The following is a 22,511-nucleotide window of genomic DNA, read 5'->3' as shown; positions in this document are numbered from 1 at the left end:
TTTCCTTATTATTTTAAATTGTTTAGCATGTGTTCTCATGTTTATTGTTTTAAATGTTATGGATTGTGCATCATGATCAGACAATCCATTTATTATAGGCCTTACAGAATAATTTTCCCTTCTAGTATTATCGATGAAAATATTATCAATGGCTGTAGCAGAATATCTTTGAACTCTGGTGAGAAAATTTGTTGTACTTATTAAATTATAAGTTTTCAATAAGGTATCTAACTTGTTTTTCTTTCACTATGAAGAAGGTAATTTATATTAATATCCACACAAATAATATATTCTTGTGTTGAGGTATATATCTGTCAATACAGTAGCGTACATTATCCTGTCTTTCCCTCATGTAAAGAATGGTTGTTATGCCTGCTACTGTTGGCTCCTCACCATGCAGCTGTAGTTAGTTAGTTAGTTATTGGAGAGGGTGGGTTTCCCCATGCACTGAGACCAGTATTGGTCCATTGTGCTTCCCTCTATGATATTCTACCAGTCTATACCCTACCGATATTGGTACGTACCATCAGTCCTGACCGAGCCAGCGAGTTCGGCCTCTACTGGCTTGGCGGTATCTATAATGCTTCCCCCATCTATCAGAGGCGTTAGAGACTACTGTTTGGCGGGAAATGTCCTTGAATTTAGCTCAGTGACCTCCTTTGGAGATATGAGGTTCTTTTACGTGCCGTAAAGCTACGACACGAGACCCACGGCTTAAAGTCCCTCCCTGAATTTTTCCACCCTTAAAATTCCACGACCTCCGCCGGGTTTGAACCCGCATACCACGAGTCATGAGGTGGGAATGTTACCTCTAGACTACGGAGGCCGCTTACCATGCAGCTGTAACACCCACTTTCATGTTTGTTCATTATTTGACAATGTGCTGTTGGGAACTCTTGGCACCATTATGATATAACTGAAATTTGAATATCAGAACAGAGCTTATAAGAAGCTTGGTCCATCCTGATCAGGTTCTAGTGCTGCTGCCAGGGGCACCACTGTCCATAGCATCTTCATACCTTGTGCTTTAGGCTTGGATTTCAGGATCGCCCTCCATCAGTCTTTTTCCCCAAATGGTAAAGGGATTGGACCACACACAGAAGAACAATGTGAGGGTCTTGAAGCAAGTGGTGCTCTGATGTAGTTTTCTGCTCATGCTGTTTGCATGATGTTGTGGTAAGCTGGTCACAAGTTAGCAGCGTTCATGTCACTCACAGATGCCTCCTGTCTGCAGTCACGTGCTTCAATGTCCAGCACGTTTTAGTGGATTGTCCTAAGTGTACTAGCCAGCATGATCAGCTTCACTGTTCACATACTGTCAATAAAATACTCAGTGATTTCCCTGAAGTTTCAACAAGAGTTGGCCCACTGTCTTTTCTCATTTTTATATGTCCACAATATTTTATAACCCAGGTGGTAAATAGGCACAGATGGTCATAGTTTCTGATAGAATCTTAGGCTATAAGCTGTATCAGTTGGTTAAAAATTACTGACATTTTAGGAGTCATCTCTGTCCCCATCATCATGGTCTGGTGTGCCAGTAAACCCATCACCACCTCTACTAATCTAGTTGACACTTATACTGGGACAGTATATATATTAAATAACATCTCTCAGTAAATTTGATTTGTTTCAGTTTGGTCTGTCACACTAACAGTTACAATTACAAAAGACAAGTCCATCCAAATGACTATTTCAGTTTTCTCACTTGATGATTCACTAGCCTTACACGTTTCGATCCATTTGGATCATCTTCAGAGGCACCAAACACTTTTTAGAAACCACTATCACAACAGTTGTCATATCAAATACACATGTAATGTCCAAGTACACAATGTTCCATCTATCACTCTCAGTAGCCTTTCTGGTTATAGAAATATTTAAAGTTGTTTTAAAGTTTTAAAACTTTGTTAAAAATTAAAATACATAAAACATACGGTTCGTGTCAATAACCCCTGTCGTCTCTCTTCAAGGTGGCCGATGTTGTGCCTCCTATGTAATTTGATTAGGGAGAGTCCGTTATGATTTCTTGGCCCGCTGTGCTGTGTATACTGTTCTGCTGTGAGTGATAGATGGAACATTGTGTACTTGGACATTACATGTGTATCTGATATGACAACTGTTGTGATAGTGGTTTCTAAAAAGTGTTTGGTGCCTCTGAAGATGATCCAAATGGATCGAAACGTGTAAGGCTAGTGAATCATCAAGTGAGAAAACTGAAATAGTCACATTGGATGGACTTGTCTTTTGTAATTGTACCTCAGTAATATAATACAGATTGTTAACATACATGAAATAGTTCATATCCTCCTCATGGTACCTCCCAACTGCACCATTGCCACTGTTATGAAGAAATTAATATTATTATGGGTCATAAATGAAGGTCATGTCACTGAAGTCATAGAAAATGTTAAATATTTTAAGAACAAAATATAAATTAGGCCTGAAAATAATAGGATTGTGTTATTAATTTATGTAGCAGTATGAATGCCTACCTAAAGAAAATTCACATTAACAAAACACACTGACATGAAAAGGAAAGGAGTAATTCCAGTCTTCTAAAACTGTTGTAGTTGTGTGTGTGCATGCACACGTGCATGGCACACACACACAAATATGAATATATCAGTAACAAGAAGTTCAGCAAAGAACTGATCACCTACTTTCCTTTCACTATATACTGAGTATTCGAAATGATTCAGACTTCATACAAAATACCACATCCAAGAGTTCTTCACTTGTTGCATGTGTATTCATTGCCATGGAAACATATTTATCAAGCCATTGCCTAGCAATGTTTGGGGGTAGGGATGTGGGACAGAGAGCAAAGTGCTCTCATAAAAATAATGAAAGTAGCCTAAAAACGAAAGATATGAGAAGTAAGCACATTAATGCATAACTATCTGTGGACCACACACTGCAGGTTTAGAATGTGTGATATCTCTATTAATAGCATGTAGTTTGTAAAGTTAACCATTTTTTCACAATCAGTAATTGTATATGTAACATCAGAAATTATCCATTGGAAAGAGTGTCAGGAATTTATGTTACATGCTTCTCAGTTCCAGTTAATGCATGCAAGAACAACAGTCTGAGTTAACGTTTTCTATCATCCTTGCTTGTTGAGCAAATCTACATGTGCAACATACCATTGTCGGTATTCAGTTCTAGTTCATCTTTGGTATTAGAAATCATACAGTTTTTTCTCATCCTCTTACGTCCATAGTATCTCTCATAATATCTCTGCAGTTTAAGACACAATGCACTCTTGCTCATTAGTACTGAAATTTTTGTACTCAGAAATATTTCCAAAACTTAAGCCTTTAGGAGAGTTGTAGGGTTTGAGGTTCTCACAGTGGTGGTTACGAAGAGTTCTATCTAATGGGATGTGACAGCTATATAGGGTGTAGAAAGTCAACCGGCATTTTGGAGGGATATATAACCATATTCAGGATGGAAGAATAAACCAAGCAATAAACCAGCATGAAAGCAAATGGCAAGCAGAAATTGTTTATTCTTCAATCCTAAAGAAGAAGATGACAGGTTCCTCTGAAATGTCAGTTGACTTTGAGTGCACTACATAGCATTATAATCCCAGAAAATAAAGCACAATAGACCACTGAGTTTCTGGGTACCCATGAAATTAGTTCGGCTTCTTAAAATGTATTTATACGAAACCTACAGTAAAGTGCACATGGGAGATTATCAATGTGAGTTTTGACATGACAGCTCAAGTACTGATAAGAATTTTTTGCATTTGACAGATATTGAATAAGAAATGAGAATACAGTGAGAGAGTATATGATCTATCCATAGGCTTAAGTATAATTGAGTTAGGGAAAAAGTGCTGTACAATATTCTGATTGAGTTCACGGTACCCATGAAATTTGTTAGGCTTATTAAAATGTATTTAGATGAAATCTTTAGTAAAGTCTGTTTAGATAAACATTTAGATTCTAAAGGGTTCTGATAATGGCATATAGCACTCAGAATTACTGGATTTTTGGACTTTATTCATCATCCAGTATTCTAAAAACTGGTCTCAGGTATTTATATAGCTGTAGTTAGACTGACATAAGTTGTCCAGTGATTGAGATCAGTTTTCCCAAGGGACTCAACAGAGTAGGTGTCTCCCTCTCACTTGAAAATGTAAACAGGTAGTTTACATAATGTTCTCTAGTTTTCTAGAATATTGGACAATGGACAAAGTCCAAAAATCCAGTAATCTTGAGGTAAACATTTGTCATATGTCTCATATCCAAAATGTTCTGGAACAAAGAGAAGTTTTATTGCCATTGTTTTTCAACTTTCTTTCAGTTTACACCATTAGGAAGGCCCAAGAAAACCAGGTGGAACTGAAATTCAATGGGACATACTAGTTGCTGCTGTATGCTGATGATATACTCTTAAATCTATTAGAAGATACATACTGTAAACACCATAAAGAAAAACGCACAAGCTATAACTGGTGGTATTAAGGTGGTTGGTCTAGAAATAAAGAAAGAAAAATTAAGTATATGTTGATGTCTCATCACTAAATTCATATAAGATAGCTAATTGATCCTTTGAAAATGTGGCAAAGTTCAAATGGACAAATGTTTGACCGAACAACACCAGAATGGGGGACTACTTAAGAACATGATCCACTGATGGATTTTTCGTGCACACTGGCCATTCTAAGGGCTGTTTTTAGTCATATTTCCCAGTACTTTTCCTATCGAGTCCTTCATAGTCACACAAATATTGCTATGGTAGGCACATGATGCATTTTCTAGTGACAGTCACTTTGGGCTAGTTGAGACAGGCCAGGGCAGACTTGAGGGACATACAACTGTATACAGACAGTGGGAATATTTAAGCATCATCATGCCCTCCATCTATTGGATGTAGTTCAAGACTTCATTATAGTAGCCCTGTAGTGCAGGAAGCAATGAAGTTTTGCCAAGGTCAGTCAAAAGTGAGGTGATGTACAGAAGTTATATTTTGTTACTGCATTTCCAAGAGGTGTAGTTATTTCTCCTTGTATTCTCAAAATCATCTGTTAATCCTCTGTCCTACAAAATTATCTGGCATGCTGCCCAAAGATTTTGGTATTAGGCAATGAAAATAAACACTCCACTTTTTTAACTTCCCCTGGTCGAGTTCTTTTTCACAAAGTTCGTGATCGTGAAAAATGGATGTACAGAACTTAAAAATTCAATGACCAAGCAGGATAATGTAACGGTTACAGCTTTAGACTTGTATTTTGGTGGTTCTCTGTTAGAATCCTGGTGGGGACACCAGCTATCTGGGGAGGTTTTTGCCCATATATGAAACACTTGAATAATACCAAAAATGTTGTATTGACCAATTTCTTCCACATGTTTTCCAATTCATTACTCACCTAACCTACCATTCAACGCTATATAATACAAGATACAGACTTACTTACTTACTTACTCATGGAGCTGAGCCCTTCTGGAGGAGCCGCCAATTCTGCAGCTACTCAAGAATATCCCAGCATTTTATGGAACCCAAAGGTTCATTACCATGTTAAGAGCCCTCCACTGGTCCATATCCTGAGCCAGATCTATCCAATCCATACCATCCCATCCTATCTCTCCAAGATCCATTCTAATATTGTCCACCCACCTACACTTTGGTCTTCCCTGTGGTCTTTTTCCTTCTAGCTTTCCCACCAATATCCTATATGCATTCCTCGTCTCTCCCATTCGTGCTACATGAACTGCCCACCTCATCCTCCTTGACTTGATCATTCTAATTATACTTGGAGAAGAGTAAAAGTTATGAAGCTCCTCATTATGCAGTTTTCTACAACCTCCTGTCACTTCATCTCTCTTCGGTCCAAATATTCTCCTTAACACCCTGTTCTCAAACACAGAAACCAAGTTTCACACCCATACAGAACCACAGGCAAAATTATAGTTTTGAATATTCTAATTTTTATGTTTTTGGACAACAGACGAGAAGACAAAAGGTTCTGGGCTGAATGGTAGCAAGCATTACTCAAGTTCAATCGCCTCTTAATTTCCTCCTGAATCAGGTTTCGATCTGTTATCGTTGTTCCCAAATATCTAAACTGTGCCAAATTTTCAAAACAACCGTTTCCTATCTTTATGACATGATTTTGCCCTGCATTCTGGTGACGAGACAGTAACATATACTCGGTTTTCTGTGTGTTTACTTCTAGACCAACCTCTTTACTTGCGTCAGTTAAAGTTTGTGTGTTTTTCTTTATGGTATCTACATTATCACCCAGTAGATTCACATCATCAGCGTAGACCAACAGCTGACGTGTCCCGTTTAATTTCAGCCCCACCTGGTTTCCCTGGGCCTTCCTAATTGCATATTACAATATATAGACAGCATTGTAAAATGACAAAAATAGCTTCAGTTAAAAAAATACAATTATCGACAAACAGTCCGAAAAAAAATAAAATTATATACAACAAAAGGGCAACCTGGTGTCGCCAAATGGTTTTTACCAACAGCAAATCGAACAATCGATTTTCATGTCAGACGCAAGATCACTTTACAACTGGCGGATAGTTAGTTGGTCTACCCCTGTCAAATGTCTCAGTCATTGTCAAACACGCATGCACATGACTTTTAGTTTTCCAGACATACATGACCCATTACATTATTTCGTTATACATAAAGGCCTCTGATGGTCACGGCAGCCCAGTTCGCGTGTAGATTCTGCAGCCTCGTCTGGCTTTTTTTTTTAAACTGCCTCCATCGAATGGAACTCACAGTACAACCACGACAGCAAGATCTTTAATCGACTGTGTAAAACTCGCTACATTTCTACGAGATGACTAGATTGTACACTGAGTATTTTACCACCATCTAACGGAAGATATATGAACTCGCAGGAAAATGGCTGTGCCAGCAATCTTTAAAAGTGAAGACGAAGGTACGTTTCCTTGCATCTTGGCAGGTATTTGTTCTTCTAGACGCTTTTGAATTGGGAGTGAGTACGAAGCTTTTAAATCTATCGTCGACCATTCCTTAAAAACTTGAAACAATCGTTACATTATAAATGTATTTAGTTGACTAGTATTAGAGCCGTTGAGAACTCCAACGCCTAGTCTCATCGCTTCTTTTAACATGGGCTTTCATACTGTTAATAACTTCCATTGCGTTTTCCCGAATTCCTGGCCATGTCTACAATTTGCTGCAGCATACGTCGTAACCATCGTTTAACAACATCGGCTACGAATAACAACCACAACTGGACAGTCGTTTGCATATTACACTACTAACTAACTTAGTGAAGCTGAGCCCTTTGTGAGAAGCCGACAGTTGAGTAGCTACTCAAGAACTCAGCAGTTCACGGAACCCGAAGTTTCATTATGGTGTTCCAGTCAATACCACCCGCTCCTGTATCTCTAAGGTAAAAAGGTAAAGTTGTCCCTGTGCTAAACTAATTAAGCACTATGCTGTGAAGGCGTATGGGGGAGTGGATGTATAGATCCACAATTTCTTGACCTCTGCGCTGGCTGGAGGTGATTGGTCAGCTTCACGCCGCGGCCGCTTTACCCCCGGGAAAAGAGCCACCGGTACGCATTTGATAGGAGGTTGTGTGGGCCCCAGAGCCGGTTTGGACGACATGGAGAAGACAAAATTCTTGACCCTACCGATAATCGAACTCCGACCCTTCGATCTTCCAGCCCGTAGATAGTCGCTGTACCGACTACATTATCCCAGCTCCTTATCTCTCTAAGATATATTTTAATATTATTCATCCAACTACGTCTTGGTCTTCCCAGTGGTTTCTTTCCTTCTGGCTTTCCCACCAATATGCTATATGCATTCCTTTTCTCCTCATTCGTGCTACATGCTCTACCAACCTCATCCTCCTTGACCTGATCATTCTAACTATACTTGGAGAAGATTACAAGTCATGAAGCTCCTCATTATTCAGTTTTCTCCAGCCTCCTGTCACTTCATCTCTCTTCGGTCTAAATATTCTCCTCAACACCCTGTTCTCAAACACCCTCAGTCTAAGTATGTTCCACCCTTAATGTCAGAGACCAAGTTTCACACCCATACAGAACCACCGGCAAAGTTATAGTTCTGTATATTCTAATTTTTATGTTTTTGGACAGCAGACGAGAAGACAAAAGGTTCTGGGCTGAATGGTAGCAAGCATTAACCGAGTTCAATCTCCTCTTAATTTCCTTCTGAATCAGGTTTCAATCTGTTATCGTTGTTCCCAAATATCTGAACTGTGCCACATTTTCAAAATAATCTGTTTCCTATCTTTATGTCATGATTTTGCCCTGCATTCTGGTGACGAGACAGCAACATATACTTAGTTTTCTGTGTGTTTACTTCTAGACCAGCCTCTTTACTTGCGTCAATTAAAGTTTGTGTGTTTTTCTTTATGGTATCTACATTATCACCCAGTAGATTCACATCATCGGCATAGACCAACAGCTGATGTATCCCTATTAATTTCAGTCCCACCTGGTTTTCCTGGATCTTCTTAATGGCCTATTCTAAAGCAAAGTTGAAATGTAGTGGCGTTAAAGCATCTCCTTGTTTTAGGCCATTATGGATAGGAAAATTATCAGACAAATGTTTACCTATACGGACTTTACCATACCTTAATTTAAACACATTTTCATCAGCCTAACTACAGGGGATGGACAAAAATATTGAAACACCTCGTGAAATGCATGGCTGAATTGAAGTGTTTATTTTAGCGACGTTTGTAGGTCACGCTGTCTTATCTGCCCAACACCACTACCTGTACAACCTCCGCAATACGTTGCAAGCTTCATTTGTTGTCGAGACAGTGTCCTGTGCAGTTTTTAGTGCATCATGTCAGAGATAGCAGAATGCGAACGCGGGCAAATTATTGGGGCCCATATGGTAGGTGCTTCCGTAACCAAGGTAGCCGAGGTTTTTGGTGTTTCGCGAGGCACAGTATCCAAGATTATGACCACATACAGGAGGACTGAAAGAACCGCATCCGATAAACACCAGCGTGGACGGAAATGTGTGTTGAGCGATCGAGACAGAGGAACATTGTGTAGGACTGTGACGAAAAATAAGAAGACTACAGCTGCAAAAGTGACTGCTGAACTGAATGTCACGCTCACAAACCCTGTCAGCACCAAAACAGTACGAAGGGAACTCCACAAGCAGGGTATTTCTGGACGAGCTGCAATTCCAAAGCCACTCATCAGTGATCAAAATGCCACTAAGAGGACAGTGTGGTGCCGAAGTCATAATACCTGGACTATGGAGCAATGGAAGACGGTCATTTGGTCGGATGAGTCCACCTTCATACTCTTTCCGACTTCTGGCCGAGTTTACGTCTGGAGAACGCCATCCCAAGCTTACGATCCAGATTGTTTGCTGCCAAGAGAGAAACAAGGCGGTGGTTCGATCATGGTATGGGCAGCCATATCGTGGTATTCTGTTGGACCCATCATTACCCTGCAAGGTCACGTCACTGCCAACGACTGTGTGACCATTTTGGGCGACCAGGTCCATCCCATGGTGCAAACTTTGTTCCCTAATGGTGATGCCATTTACCAAGCCAACAATGCCTGTATTCACATAGCTCACATCGTCCAGGACTGGTTTTCTGAGAACGAAGATGAAGTGTCACGTCTGCCATGGCCCCCACAATCGCCAGATGTCAATATTATTGAGCCTTTGTGGTCTGTTTTGGAGAGCAATCTGCCTGCGCGCTATCCACCTCCATCATCGATAACAGAACTTACCATGTTTTTCAGGAAGAATGGTACAAGATTCCCTTGCCAATCATACAGGACCTCTATTTATCCATTCCAAGGAGATTGCAGGCAGTTCTGCAAGCCAGAGGTTGTCCTACACCATATTAGTCACGGTAATGTGTTTTTTGTTGGGTGTTTCCATATTTTTGTCCATCCCCTGTAGTTTCATGGGTACCCCAAACTCTTTTAGAATATTGTACAATACTTCCCTCCTAACTGAATCATAGGCTTTCTTGACGTTTACAAATAGCTGATGTACTGTCTCATTGAACTCCCATTTTTTTCTCTAGTACCCGATGAATGCAAAAGATCTGATCAGTAGTTTATCTGTTACGTCGAAACCCACACTGATTACCCCCCAATAATTTCATCTTTGTATGGACTTAACTTTGAGGGAGAAATATTGTATAAAATTTTGTATGAAGTTGATGGCAGTGATATCCCCCAGTAATTACTACAGTCAGTTTTATCACCCTTCTTGTGAACTGGTACAATAATAAATTCCTTCCACTGATCAGGCAATTTTTGCTTATGCCAAATATAAGTAATTGGCTTATGGATCTTAAAACGTAGTACTTTACTAATGCTTGAAAAGTTCTGCCAGAATTTGATCGCTACGTGGCGATTTATACCGTTTGCAATAGCAGTTTCAACCTCAAGAGGGCTAGGATCAGGTACTAACGGCTCAGCTGTATGTTTTTATATCTTCCTAACTTTACTGGCCCTATGTACGTACATTCAATAACTGAGAGAAGTAGTTCCTCCACATATTCAAAATGTTGTGGGAATCTGCAAGCAGATCACCATTCACTAAGTTACTGCTAGGTTGGTAACCCATCTTAAAGTCATTTATTCCTCTATACAGGTCTCTAATGTTCTTGTTCTTACTGTTCATTGCAAGCTCATCAGTTTTATAAAAGGATTATCAAGTCCTTCCAGTGTGACTGATAAATGTTTTTTCTCATTTTTAATTTTTCACCCTTGACATGTTTCGGTCTGAGAGACCATCGTCAAAAGGACATATCAATACAGGCAGAAACTGCTATTACAATGTGATCACAATGCCATGAATATAAATCCTGGTCCTTTAACAACTGCAGCGATATGCATGAATATATTAAAATATTTATAAATTATTATAATTAACCTATTTACAAGTGTGGTTTAAAAGACTTTGTTAAAATCTGGACCCAATTCGGTTCGTGTCCTTTAGACTGCCTCTCTTGAAAGGAAGTTGAGTGTCTACAGCGCCGTGGTTCCGTTGTTTGATGCATATGGCTCTTTAGTTACGTCCAGTTGTTCTCGCATATCGACATCAAGATATATGCAGAGGACAAGATACACTAAAACAAAAGACCGCTCGCTCCCTCGTGACCTACGTAGCTCTCATGCGGTGTACTAACGCTCTACAATGAGTTTCGATGGTAACTCTAAATTACATCATTTCAGAGCTTTAATCTCACTGTTACATTATATTAATGACGGCTTATTATAACAGATAGATCTTCCTCGTATGTCGCCGGTTTCATTCTTGTTTGGATGTAGACTGGATTCATTAGGTTCGGGAAAGCGCTCGGTGATAGGCTGTTGTGAACGTGGCAATGAACCTTCAGTTTCCAAAAAGCGTGGGGAATTTCTTGACAATTGTTAGCTTCTCAAAAGGTCCCTGCTTCAAGGAGCTGGTTAGTTGGTTAGTTTGTCGGTTAGAAGACAAACGATCTTTCACACTGTTTGACAGCCTTCTGGTTTTTGAAGAACTGAATTTAATTTATGTATTCTGTTCGATGATTCTGTAATTTTATTTTTAGTCTTTGGGATCTTTGTCTATGTGAAAGTAATGCCTGAAAACTCTGTTGCAATTTGAGGATCTTTCTCACTTTCAGGGTTTTGTCTCTTGTGTTACATTTGTGTGTTCCGTACGATTCGCAGAATAGACAGCGATTGTTTCTCGAAAAGTAGAGTTGTCCTTGTGCCTAAATAATTAAGCATTGCGCCGTGAAGGCGCAAGGGCGAATGGACGTGTGTTTTGTGTGACGTAGGAACTGCATTACTTAGATTTCAGACACACATTGGAAACTTTACGTTTATCCAAAATACAGGGACGTCGTGTCCGAGAAGTTTGGGTACCGATAACTCTAGACGGGACATCGGCTATCCGGACAGGGGTTTCTAGTGAGCTTCATGAGTCAATCCAGGTGAATTACTTTTTTCCAGATCCCTTCCAGTTCATCTACATATCTTCCTGTAATTCGACGCCATGTCGTTTGGATAGACAGCGCCGTAAAGTAAGCAACAAAAATGAAAAAGACACGTGTTTTGTTTGTGTAACAGTGGCAGTCGCATCTGTCTCTCTCTTTCTCTCCTTCGTGTTTCATTTCCCCTCCTCTCTCTACGTCCCGTGTGGTTCCTGAACTGCAGTTCTTTGTAACAAGGGTTGGACCCCCTGCTGCAAATCCTTCCCTGTTATTGGGATTATTATGTAATTCCGAGGTGGCCCTTTATTACTACATTGAATGGGTCGCCAGTCACATTGTCAAGAGGCTATGACAGGGGTTAGCAACCTCACTGCAACTTACAAAACAGAGTTTCTGTATAGGCGTGAAATGCACAATTCAATAGGAGTGACTATTGTAGTTCTAACAACTGCGAACAGAAGCAGAGGAAACCAAACATAAAAAACAGTTTATTTTCAAAATGATGAATCTGGAACATTTAAAAGAGCAGCACTTTGCTTTATGTACAGAACTTTCAGTTGTAATGCAACATGTACAGTTTCATTTTGTAGTCGATATAGCGACTGGCTATGGGCTGGACGGCCGGGGGATCGGAGTTCGAGTCCTCATAGGGTCAAGATTTTGTCTCTTCTCTACGTCGTCCAGACCGGTTCTGGGGCCCACCCAGCCCTCCAGCTAGTGGTGAATTCATAAATACGTGGATCTATACATCAACTCTCCCATACTTCTTCGCGGCATAATGCTTAATTAGTTAAGCGCAGTGACTATTCTACGTTTTTACGGCCCGTTTGAAATGGCACTACGCTAACATGCATTGAGGGATACGGCAAGTAATTCATTTATTGTGTTTCACGTAAACTCCCTGGGAACGCCGGTGCATCACCGACAGTTACTTACGCAGGCTGCCAACGTCACCAATCTAAAGTTACTAGGATCTATTTTCAACACACTCGCGTTATTCATATGCCGATGGAGATTCAAATATGCTTAAACAGGACCTTTCGTCCGTAAGGTTGCCTACACAAGACATGACGTAGCCTAGTTCGCAGAGCAGATAGACACTGTCCGTTTTCAGCAGTGACTTAACTTTCTGTCTCAAACTACGTATAATCGTGCTTTATAAATTTGACATGATACACAGACCCTTTCATTTTGAATACACTGTGCTTACGTACTCCATTAAATGAAACGTGGACAAAACAAGGTTGTCAGGACGTTTCGTTAGGCCCTATAAACCTATGTTTCAGAATGCATGAAACATGTTTTGGTCTGCTTTCCTTATTTTAGAAAAAGAAAGAGGCATACGAAGTCATCTTGCTGTCTATGTCCCACCCTAACAACTGGCAGTATGCCTGTACGATGAAAGCCGAAACAGTGGCGCCAGAAGAGGTTTTAGTTGCTAGGCAACGGCTAGGTGAATACGTCGCTGCGGCAATGAATATATATACTTGATACGTAATTTGTAGTGAAAATCTTGCTTGAAGGCGGGTTTGAATACCTCCACCGCAGCCCTGAGAGTCGCAGGAGACGACAAAAAGAGAACCCAGTGCCTGGGGGCATAACTGGGCCGTCCTGTTCCCGGGGATATAGCTACGGGGACCTGGCCCTCCAGGTTGGGGGAGTCTCAAATCTGAGGCAATAAAATGTCATGAGTGCCGCGGGACTCGGACCCGAGAATGACTACCATGGCCAGCAGCAGTTGTAAACAAGAGACCCATCCTCTCATCAGAGATTGAGTCCACTTGGTACTGCGGCAACTGTTCAGTCCATTGTACCAGCGGTGATGATGATTGTAGAGCAGTCGGAGGAATATGAATTGGCAGGAGAAACCGAAGTACTCGGAGAAAACATACCCAATCCCACAGGACTTGACCTGGGTTCGAAGCCGGACTACCGCAGTGGGAAGCCGGCTACTAACCGCCTGTGCTATGGCACGGCCCAGAAAGGATGTGACGTAAGGAATATGATCGAAAGGGTTCGGTTATAAAAATACTGGTCGTGAGACTCAAGGGTCTTGGCGCCAAGGCGAACTGACTGGCGATAAACCGCCAGTCGTAAAGTAACTCTAAGGACGAGGACACACCAAGGAAACCGGCAACTGCAACGCAACCGAAATTTCCGAGAAATGTCGCCGATTTCAAGCAAACAGCTGGTTTCCAGATAAACAGACGCACACTAAGGAAACTGATGTTTGATTAGTTGCTCACATCGTCTTAAGTGGTTATGTTCGTCCGTCGTAATTCATGACTGTACTTTTTTTAACTTCGTGGACTTACGTTCTGCAATGGGAGACAATAATACTTATCCTGTCATAATGTGGTGGTGGTTGATTCATTTGTTTGTTAAGAGGGAACGAAAGATTGACGAAACGGCTAATTTTGTTTTTGTGCAATCAATTGAGCAAGCGCCTGGTATATATGACAAATGCCACCCAGTCTATGCTAGGCAGGACAAAATAGATTTGGCTTAGGAAAGAATTTCTCGTGAGACGAAGGAGTCTGGATCCAGGTTAAGTTCTTTCGAAACAATGTAAGCAACTGATTTTAAATTATTGCGGAAGCACGGATGCACCCAATGTTTTCTTTTCCTAATATTGTATTTAAGCATCTTGTTGCATTAATATATCATTTATTTCACATATATTTCCGCCTTAAATACAGCTTTTTATATAGTCACCCTTTTTTCACCATACATGGTTCGGCTATGTACGGCCATCATCAGGTGTCTTCTTGCACTGTACATCGAGCCGTCTCGGCCGGTCTCAGCTCCGCCACATTATGACAGCACTGCAGAAGGTGAGGGCACCAAATTAAAGAAAGAATACAACCATGCATTACGACGGACTAACATACCCACTTGGGACGATGTGAGCAACTAATCAAGCATAAGTTTCCTCAGTGTGCGCCTGCTAATCTGGAAACCAACTGCCTGCTTGAAATCGGCGACATTTCTCGGAAATTGCAGTTGCGTTGCCGTTGCGGTTTCCTTGGTGTGTCCTCGCCCAAATTCTGACTTGTAGTGAAAAGTACAGTAAAGTCTCGATAGTTCCAGCTGAAAGAGACCTAAGTCGCCTCGAACTGTCGAGAAACTCGATCAATACTGAATATACCCCGAAATGAAAGCCAATTTGAAACGTGCGTGAGTTTATGGATTATAATATTATATATATATTTAAATACGTCATATACGATCTCTAAATAAAGAGCACTGTCATCCGGGATATAACGCCGTATAATCTGTTCAAAGTCAGTCGACGTTTCGGAGGAACATATCGCTTCCACCATCAGGGTCGAAGAATAAGCCGAGCAAGATACAAGCGTGAAAGCAGATGGCAGTAAACGGGAACTCGCACGGTCAGGACTCGGTCTATAAGGACCCTGCTGTACGTATCCTTTGCGGATATCTGTACTTCCGGTTCGGAACCGATAACTACCAAAGAGACTAGAGGCTTAAAAAGTCCCTCGTGACGAATTTTATTGCAGAAGCCTGAATTTGGAAATTCTTTATATCTGCTATTGTACCAACAGTATTCTTACTGCTTCTGGGAGCCGGCATAGCGTAGTCGGTATATCGACTGGCTACGGGCTGGACGACCGAGGCGTCGGAGTTCGAGTCCCGGAAGGGTCAAGAATTTTCTCTTCTCCGTGTCGTCCAGACCGGCTCTGGGGTCCACCCAACCTCCTGTCCAATGGGTCTTTATCCGGGGTAAAGAGGCAGGGGCATAAAAATTACCACTAACCTTCAGCTAGTTCCAAGGTTAAGAAAATGTGGATTTATACATCCACTCCCCCATACGCCTTCATGCCGTAATGTTTAATTAGTTAAGCTCAGGGATAACTTTTTATCTTTACTGCTAGGATCTAGGTGCCGGGATAGCTCAGTCAGTGCAGTGACGGGGTACGGGCTAGAAGGCCGAAGACTCTTGGATCGATTCCTGACAGGTGAAGAAGACTTTTCCCTTCTCCACAGCGTCCAGATCGGCTCTGAGATCCATCCAGTCTCCTATCCTGTCCAGTTCTTTCCCAGGGATAAAGCTGTCGGGGCTTTAAGCAGAGGTTACGAATACGTGGAGGTACACATCCACCCCCATACAGCTTCACGACGTCACTACCAGGTCGTACTAATAACAGAACTGATCTCTTTTTACGTGCTAACTGAAAAGGCTTAGAGGCCAAATACAAGTTCAGAGTGAATACAAACCGTGTCAAAGAAAACTAACTAACTAACTAACTAACTAACTTCATGGAAATTAGTCCTTCTTGAGAAGCTGCCAGTTGTGCAACTACTCAAGAACTTCCCAGCATTTTGTGAAACCCGAAGCCTCATTACCGTGTTCACCCGTCGAGGTCCGAGGCTCTTCGTGACAGGCTCATTTTTATGGTGTAGGGTTGTTAGCTTCACGGTCAAACCCGAAGCTGGAGGATCGCCCCTTGTTGGCTGCCCGCGACTGCTTATTCAGTATTCGCAGCTACCCTCCATATCTGGAGACCGCCTCCTCCATCCCCAACCTGTGGACGTGCCATGCCGATGATGATGATGACAGGGATATCACAACTTCTCTGGAGCGTGCAGTTTCAATCTTTCTCTAGCACACTGGCCAATGTTGCATATTTTGTGTGAGGTTCTTTACACGTGTTTGGGGTCAGACGTGTATGGGGGGGTGAGAGCTGTGTAATCCGACCTCTTACCCCCAACTTAACAGACTAACACCCCTCAGATTACGACTGCTTTGAGAATACCTGCCGCTGCTGACGCAGCCACCGCTGCCGAAGCCCGGTCCACACGAGGGCGGGCCGTGTGTTTTCGTGTGCAGTGGAGTCCATACGCGCTCGTCAGAAAAAAAAAATTGAACGGCGCCTACGATATCGCGTCCCGTACTAATCAGCGAATCAGTGTTATGGTGGAAGAAGAGGGAAAGTAACCATCGGATTATCCACTGTTGAGGTTCGCTGTTTTGTTCTGTCAGTCTTCGTCTTGTTTACATGGTTACAAATGAAATTACTGTACGTTTTGCTCGTATCGCCCTGTGTCGACTCAGTCCCTAACAGAAATGAGTACCAGGAATCTTCCGGGGGGTAATGGTGGCCAGCGCGTGAGACTGGTCTCACCCCCATCTGTGAGCCGAATGTCTAGAAAATGTGAGAGACTGGAGGGTAATAGGAGTTTCGGCTGAGATTCGAACTGGGACCCCGTATAATGTGTCACTAATGTTACCACTTGAGCTAACTTACTCGGCCACTTTGAAGAAAGAGGAAGAACAAGTAGCCGCTGAGCAAGTTGGTCGAAACGCTTATGACTTTTATTAAGAAGGCTCTTAGTTCCAATCTCAGCCGGAACATCTGTTTTGCTGAGTGAAGCTTTTTGCTGTTTTTCTCGGTCCTTCCAGGCAAATTTTGGGATAGTACCTTGATGTAGGCTACGACCACTTCCTTCCATATTCTTTCCAATTCATTATGTATTAATCACCCTACAAATTGGAGCTATGTAGTCTGACCTACAGACAACGTCGTTAAATAAACAGGCTGTTAGAATCAGTATTATCCTACAAACAAAAGAAGGCGAAGCAGCTGCAGGCCTTGACCATTCTTCTGGCCACTTAAGGACACACTGAGCTTCAATGTAGGACAATGACAAGGGTTATCTGAAAGTCATACCGATGTTTTCAGCTTGCACAGTACATGCGGGTGGGGCTTGGTATCTGCCTCGCCTTATCTTCATCGTAGGATGTGACACGCCGTATTTTTAGACCTACATTGAAGCTTGCGGGTGGGACAAGGTAAAAAGGTAAAGCTATCCCTGTAATAGGCCGTGAAGGCCCATAGGATTATGAGACGTCGAGGCTTTCACATTTTGTATACAGTAGGCACACAGATGGCGGTGAGGTTGTCAGCCTTACGCGTTGGCCGCCCTTTACCCCCAGGAAGATTTAAGGTATTCATTTATGTTAGACTTCTGGGCCATAGTGCGACTGGAAGGGTTAGGTCAATTGAAAAATCCAATGGCCTCATCTGGATTCGAACCCGCGACCTTCCGGCTTGACGTACAGTGCTTCAACCAACTAGGCTACCGCGTGCCCCCTGCAAGTGGAGAGACGTGACAAATGTAACAAATAGAACAGGGATAGTGGTTGCAGCTGCATTGGGGACGGAGACATGGAACAGTTCGGTCGGGAGATAACACTCTTAAACTTGTATCCCGGGAGTGCTGTCTTCGATTCTCGGCCGGAACACCTAGGTTTCTCGCGGTTTTTCCCAGTCTTTGCAGTCAAATTGCGGGATAGTACTTCGATTAAGCTATGACCGCTTCCTTCCAGATTCTATCCTGTTCATCATTCGTAAGTCTAGAAACCGACAGCGACGTAAAACACCCCCCCCCCCCCAATATTCCGAGGTTCATTTCATTTCCTCTGGATGTCTCTGTGTATCTGACTAGGGGTAGTGACAACGAATACATGTGAACTCAGCTTACGGGCAACAACACGTTCTGGACCCTTCTCTATGTTACTCTATTCACCCATTCATTCGCACCTCTTCTTCAATAATCAGTGACGTTATTTACCAAAGTGCCGCTCATATTTCAACAACACGTAGCCTGGGTACTGCCACAGCACAAGCAGTGTTGCCTACAATGATCGCTCGCTCTGCACACTTGCGGTCTTCTTGCGTCGTTTCCGTTTTATACGGGTCGATGGACGAAACAGTTTTTTTTTTAATTTCCTGTCAACTTATGCTACTCTTCTTGACGTGTTCGAGAATCTGTAAACGTAAAGCTGCCCCTGTAACAGGCGGTGGAGGCCCATAGGGTTGTAAGACGTCGAGGCTCCCACATTATCTATACAATCGGCTCACGGATGGCGGTGAGGTTGTCAGCCTTACGCGCCGACCGCCCTTTACCCTCAAGAAGATTCCTGGTACTCATTTCTGTTAGAGGCTGAGTCGATCCTAGGGCCATAGTGCGGCTGGAAGAATTGGGTGAACTGAGAAACCCAATGACCTCATCGGAAATCGAACCCGCGAACTTCCGGCTTGTAGAATTTTTTTCTGGGTCGTCCAATAGTTCTCATATGTTTAAACTACATTGCTAATGACCTTCACTGTGTCCGTTGTACCCATGTTTTCTATAGCAGAACCATTGTAATTGTCTCTCTAACTCTATTATGAAATTCTGAATTCCATCTCTTGTAAAAACTTCATGCATAAATCTGTCCCTTTCTATTTTTTCCTTGATATTTCCCAAAAATTTCATATGTGTTCCTTGGATTATTGCTTCTTTTTGGGCCCATGTTTCTATGCTGTATTGTCACGTAGTTTGAGTGACTATAGACGGGGTCTGGAAAAAATATTGTATTTATTGACCACTTATACACACGACTGAACTACAAGCAATTACAGCGCCATCGCTAATCACCACAGCACCCGTTAAGCCTTCTTTCCAGCCTGCTGTTTCTTCAACAGCCGTTCCCTTGCAACGGCTTTAATAGTGGACATTTTTCGGCTTCACGCGGTCAGATCCTCTCTTCACAAACACCCTTACAGAACTGACATGGTCGAAGTCAAAGTCAAAGTCAAACTCAAATTCACATTGCGGTGGACGGTCGGTCAGTCAGTAAGTCTTGGTGTCGAGCCCCATGTGGGGCTCATGACCAGATATGTATTACTGTTTGACAGTTACGAATATGTTTGTTGTGGGGCGCCCTCTCTGACGAGAGGTCGGGTCTGTCTTTTGTATATGCTGCTGGTTCTTGCCAGCGCAGTCTTTCTCGGGCCTCAGTCCCTTGGGACTCGCGAACATATTTTACTGTCTCATATTTAAGACTTCCCTTTTCATCGCCTCCTACGACTCGCAGGGTCACGGTGGAAGTATTCGACCCCGCCTCCACACGGGTACTGACTGGGACGCCCCAGTTTTGTCTTCAAGATAAGTGTTTATCGAGCCGTTGCCTATAAACGTTTATGGTATATTCGCCAGTCTCGAGGTCGTCGCATAGTAACGGCTCTACACGCTACAATATGTGAGTGTTAGTTTAATGCATAATTCATACATTGTTGTTTTGATTGCTTTTGTGGCTCGCCTTCAACAATGCCCGTTTTATAATGTGACAATACGAGGGAGAGTCAGTAAATAGGTCACAAATTGAAGTAAAACAGCTGTAATGGCTGTAATAGTTTTTCTCTCTGTGTTATTAGGTATCACCACACTCCAGCTTCCTGACAATCTAGGTAGCAGACGTGCATGCGCATGTTCAGAGGCTGGTTTCAGTAGTCAAAATGGCGACCGTTCTTGAGGTGTGTCATACCGAAGAGCAGCGCTCTGTTATGCATTCTTTAATGGCAATAGGACCTACTGCAAAGGATATTTATGAAGAAATGTTTCCTGTTTACGGTGGGAAGTGTTTGTCACGCAAGGCGGTTCAGCCTCGGTGGCAAACGTTTCGCTGATGACGAAGAGGTTGAGACGGAGGTGCGGAAGTGGCTGAGACAACAGTCAGAAGACTTCTCTGCTGCGGGTTTCGGCGCACTGGTAAAGCGATGGGACAGGTGTATCAATGTTGGTGGAGGGTATGTCGAGAAATAAATATTATTCTCAGGTTCGAATATCACATGTTTTACATTTCATATCCATTTGTGACCTATTTACTGACTCTTCCTCGTATATAGGACTATTCTGTATCCTTCCACTTAGTCTATTGAGTTCTCTTTTCTAAATTTATTTCACTTCCCAAGTAAATAAAGATGTCCGCATGTTTAAGCAATTTGTTGCTAACTTCTAGTCCGATATTCTCACTTGAGGTATTGGTTGCATTATGTGTTACATTGAGAGTGACGGCAGAGGGGCATTATCATTCAGTGAAGAAGCCGGCATATTGAACCCCCTTAACTTGCCACTTTATATCAGTGGTTCCCAAATCGTCCAGTCCACAGAGCGCCTGGACGCCCCACCGCTCTAAGCGAAACATGGAAACTTCATTTCTTACACCATCTGTCAAACTAGGAGCGGGAAATATGGTGCCATATACAATAATGGTCTGCTCATATCGACAAATAATAACAATAATAATAACAAGAGGGGTACGCGATAGCATAGTTGGTTGAAACATTATTGCTACAAGCCGGCAGGTCACAGGTTCGATTCCCGATGAGGTAATTGGATTCCTTTTTCAATTGATATAATCCTTACAGCCGCAGTATGGCTCTGGGATCTACTCAGTCTCTAAGAGAAATGAGTACCAGGAATCTTTCTGGTGGGTAAAGGGCGGCCGGCGCGTAAAGCTGACAATCTCACCGCCATCTGTGAGCCGATTGTCTAGAAAATGCGGGAGCCTCGACTTCTCACAACCCTATGGGCCTCCACGGCGTCCAACAATAGACAACAGTGGCAGCACCGTCGAAGGCAAGAAATGTCTTTGCCCGCTCAGACACTGGGATCGTGGGTTCGAATCCCACTCGAAGCATGGATGCCTGCGTTTGTTCTGTCTTTGTGTTACCCTGTACGGGTAACGTCCTTGCGACGGGCTGATCCCTCGTCCAAAGAGTCCTATAAACTATCTACAAGATTCATAATTTCGGAATTAGTTAACTCTAAATGGGCACAAGTCAGGCAGCCCAATGCGTCAAGCAGCAGCAGCAGTAGAAGAAGAAGTAATACAAATCGAATACAACAGCTATGTAAGACGTTGTCAGAGATATATAGAAGTCCGCCATTACCGGGTTTCGGTGGCGTAGCACCCCGTTAAATCTCGCAGAGATCTCCGTCGGTGCAAAGTTTAGGGGCCCCTTCTAGATGTGTTTTGTTTCACGTTGCCAACTGGTTTGCCGAAATTGCTGCAACGCCTCCCCCTTCTACCTGGACAGCTCCGTTTTATGATTTAAAGGATCTTACAAATGTACTTAACGCCTTTTTTCATGTAAACGAGTCCAGTGCCCCAGTTTATGTCGAAAACGTTAGGCCTACCCCTAGTTAGTTAGTGGTTAGTTATTAGAGAGGGTGGGTTTCCCCATGCACTTAGACTTGTAGTGGTCCATTGTGCTTCCCTCTATGATTTCTACCAGCCTCTATATCCTACCGGTATTGGTGCGTACCATCAGTCCCGCCCAGCCAGCGAGACCGGCTCTACTGGCTGAGAAGTATCTATAATGCTTCCCCCATCTACCGGAGGTATTAGTGACTGCTGTTGGGCAGCAAACGTCCGCAATTTTGCTCGGTGACCTAGGCCTACCCCTAACTTGAAGGATAATTAACTGAGCCTTCCTTGAGAAGCCACCAGTCACTCAGCTACTCAAGGATTTCTCAACTGAGTGGGTCCCTTGTCACCAAGGCACAGCGCGTCCTCAGGATGCGAATGGAGGAGTCGCCCTCCAGGTATGGAGGATATCTGCGAATATTGAATAAGCGATCACGGATATCCGACAAGGGGTGGTCCTCGTCCTAAATAAATTTGTTACATGTCACACAATGCCTCGGAATTACGAGGTACAAAAGGAAGGATTCGAATTTAAGCATATTCACCCCAATTCACGAAGTAAGG

At 42.6% G+C, this 22,511-nt stretch overlaps 1 protein-coding gene across 1 annotated transcript in view; it reads left to right on the top strand.

Moving 5' to 3' along the window:
- Nucleotides 1–6,864: 6,864 nt before the first annotated feature.
- Nucleotides 6,865–22,511, top strand: part of LOC111869895 (homeobox protein SIX6) — a 112,014-nt gene continuing 96,367 nt past the window's right edge. Inside the window, exon 1 of the mRNA XM_033753589.1 lies at nt 6,865–6,940. Within this exon, the coding sequence (XP_033609480.1) occupies nt 6,880–6,940 (61 nt within the window). The 5' untranslated portion in view covers nt 6,865–6,879. The remainder of the gene's footprint in view (nt 6,941–22,511) is intronic.

The sequence above is a fragment of the Cryptotermes secundus genome, unplaced genomic scaffold (genome assembly GCF_002891405.2).
Source record: "Cryptotermes secundus unplaced genomic scaffold, Csec_1.0 scaffold653, whole genome shotgun sequence".
Classification (NCBI taxonomy): Eukaryota; Metazoa; Arthropoda; class Insecta; order Blattodea; family Kalotermitidae; genus Cryptotermes; species Cryptotermes secundus.
Note: the sequence above shows the minus strand (reverse complement) of the source record. Positions and strands in the feature narration are given on the sequence as shown.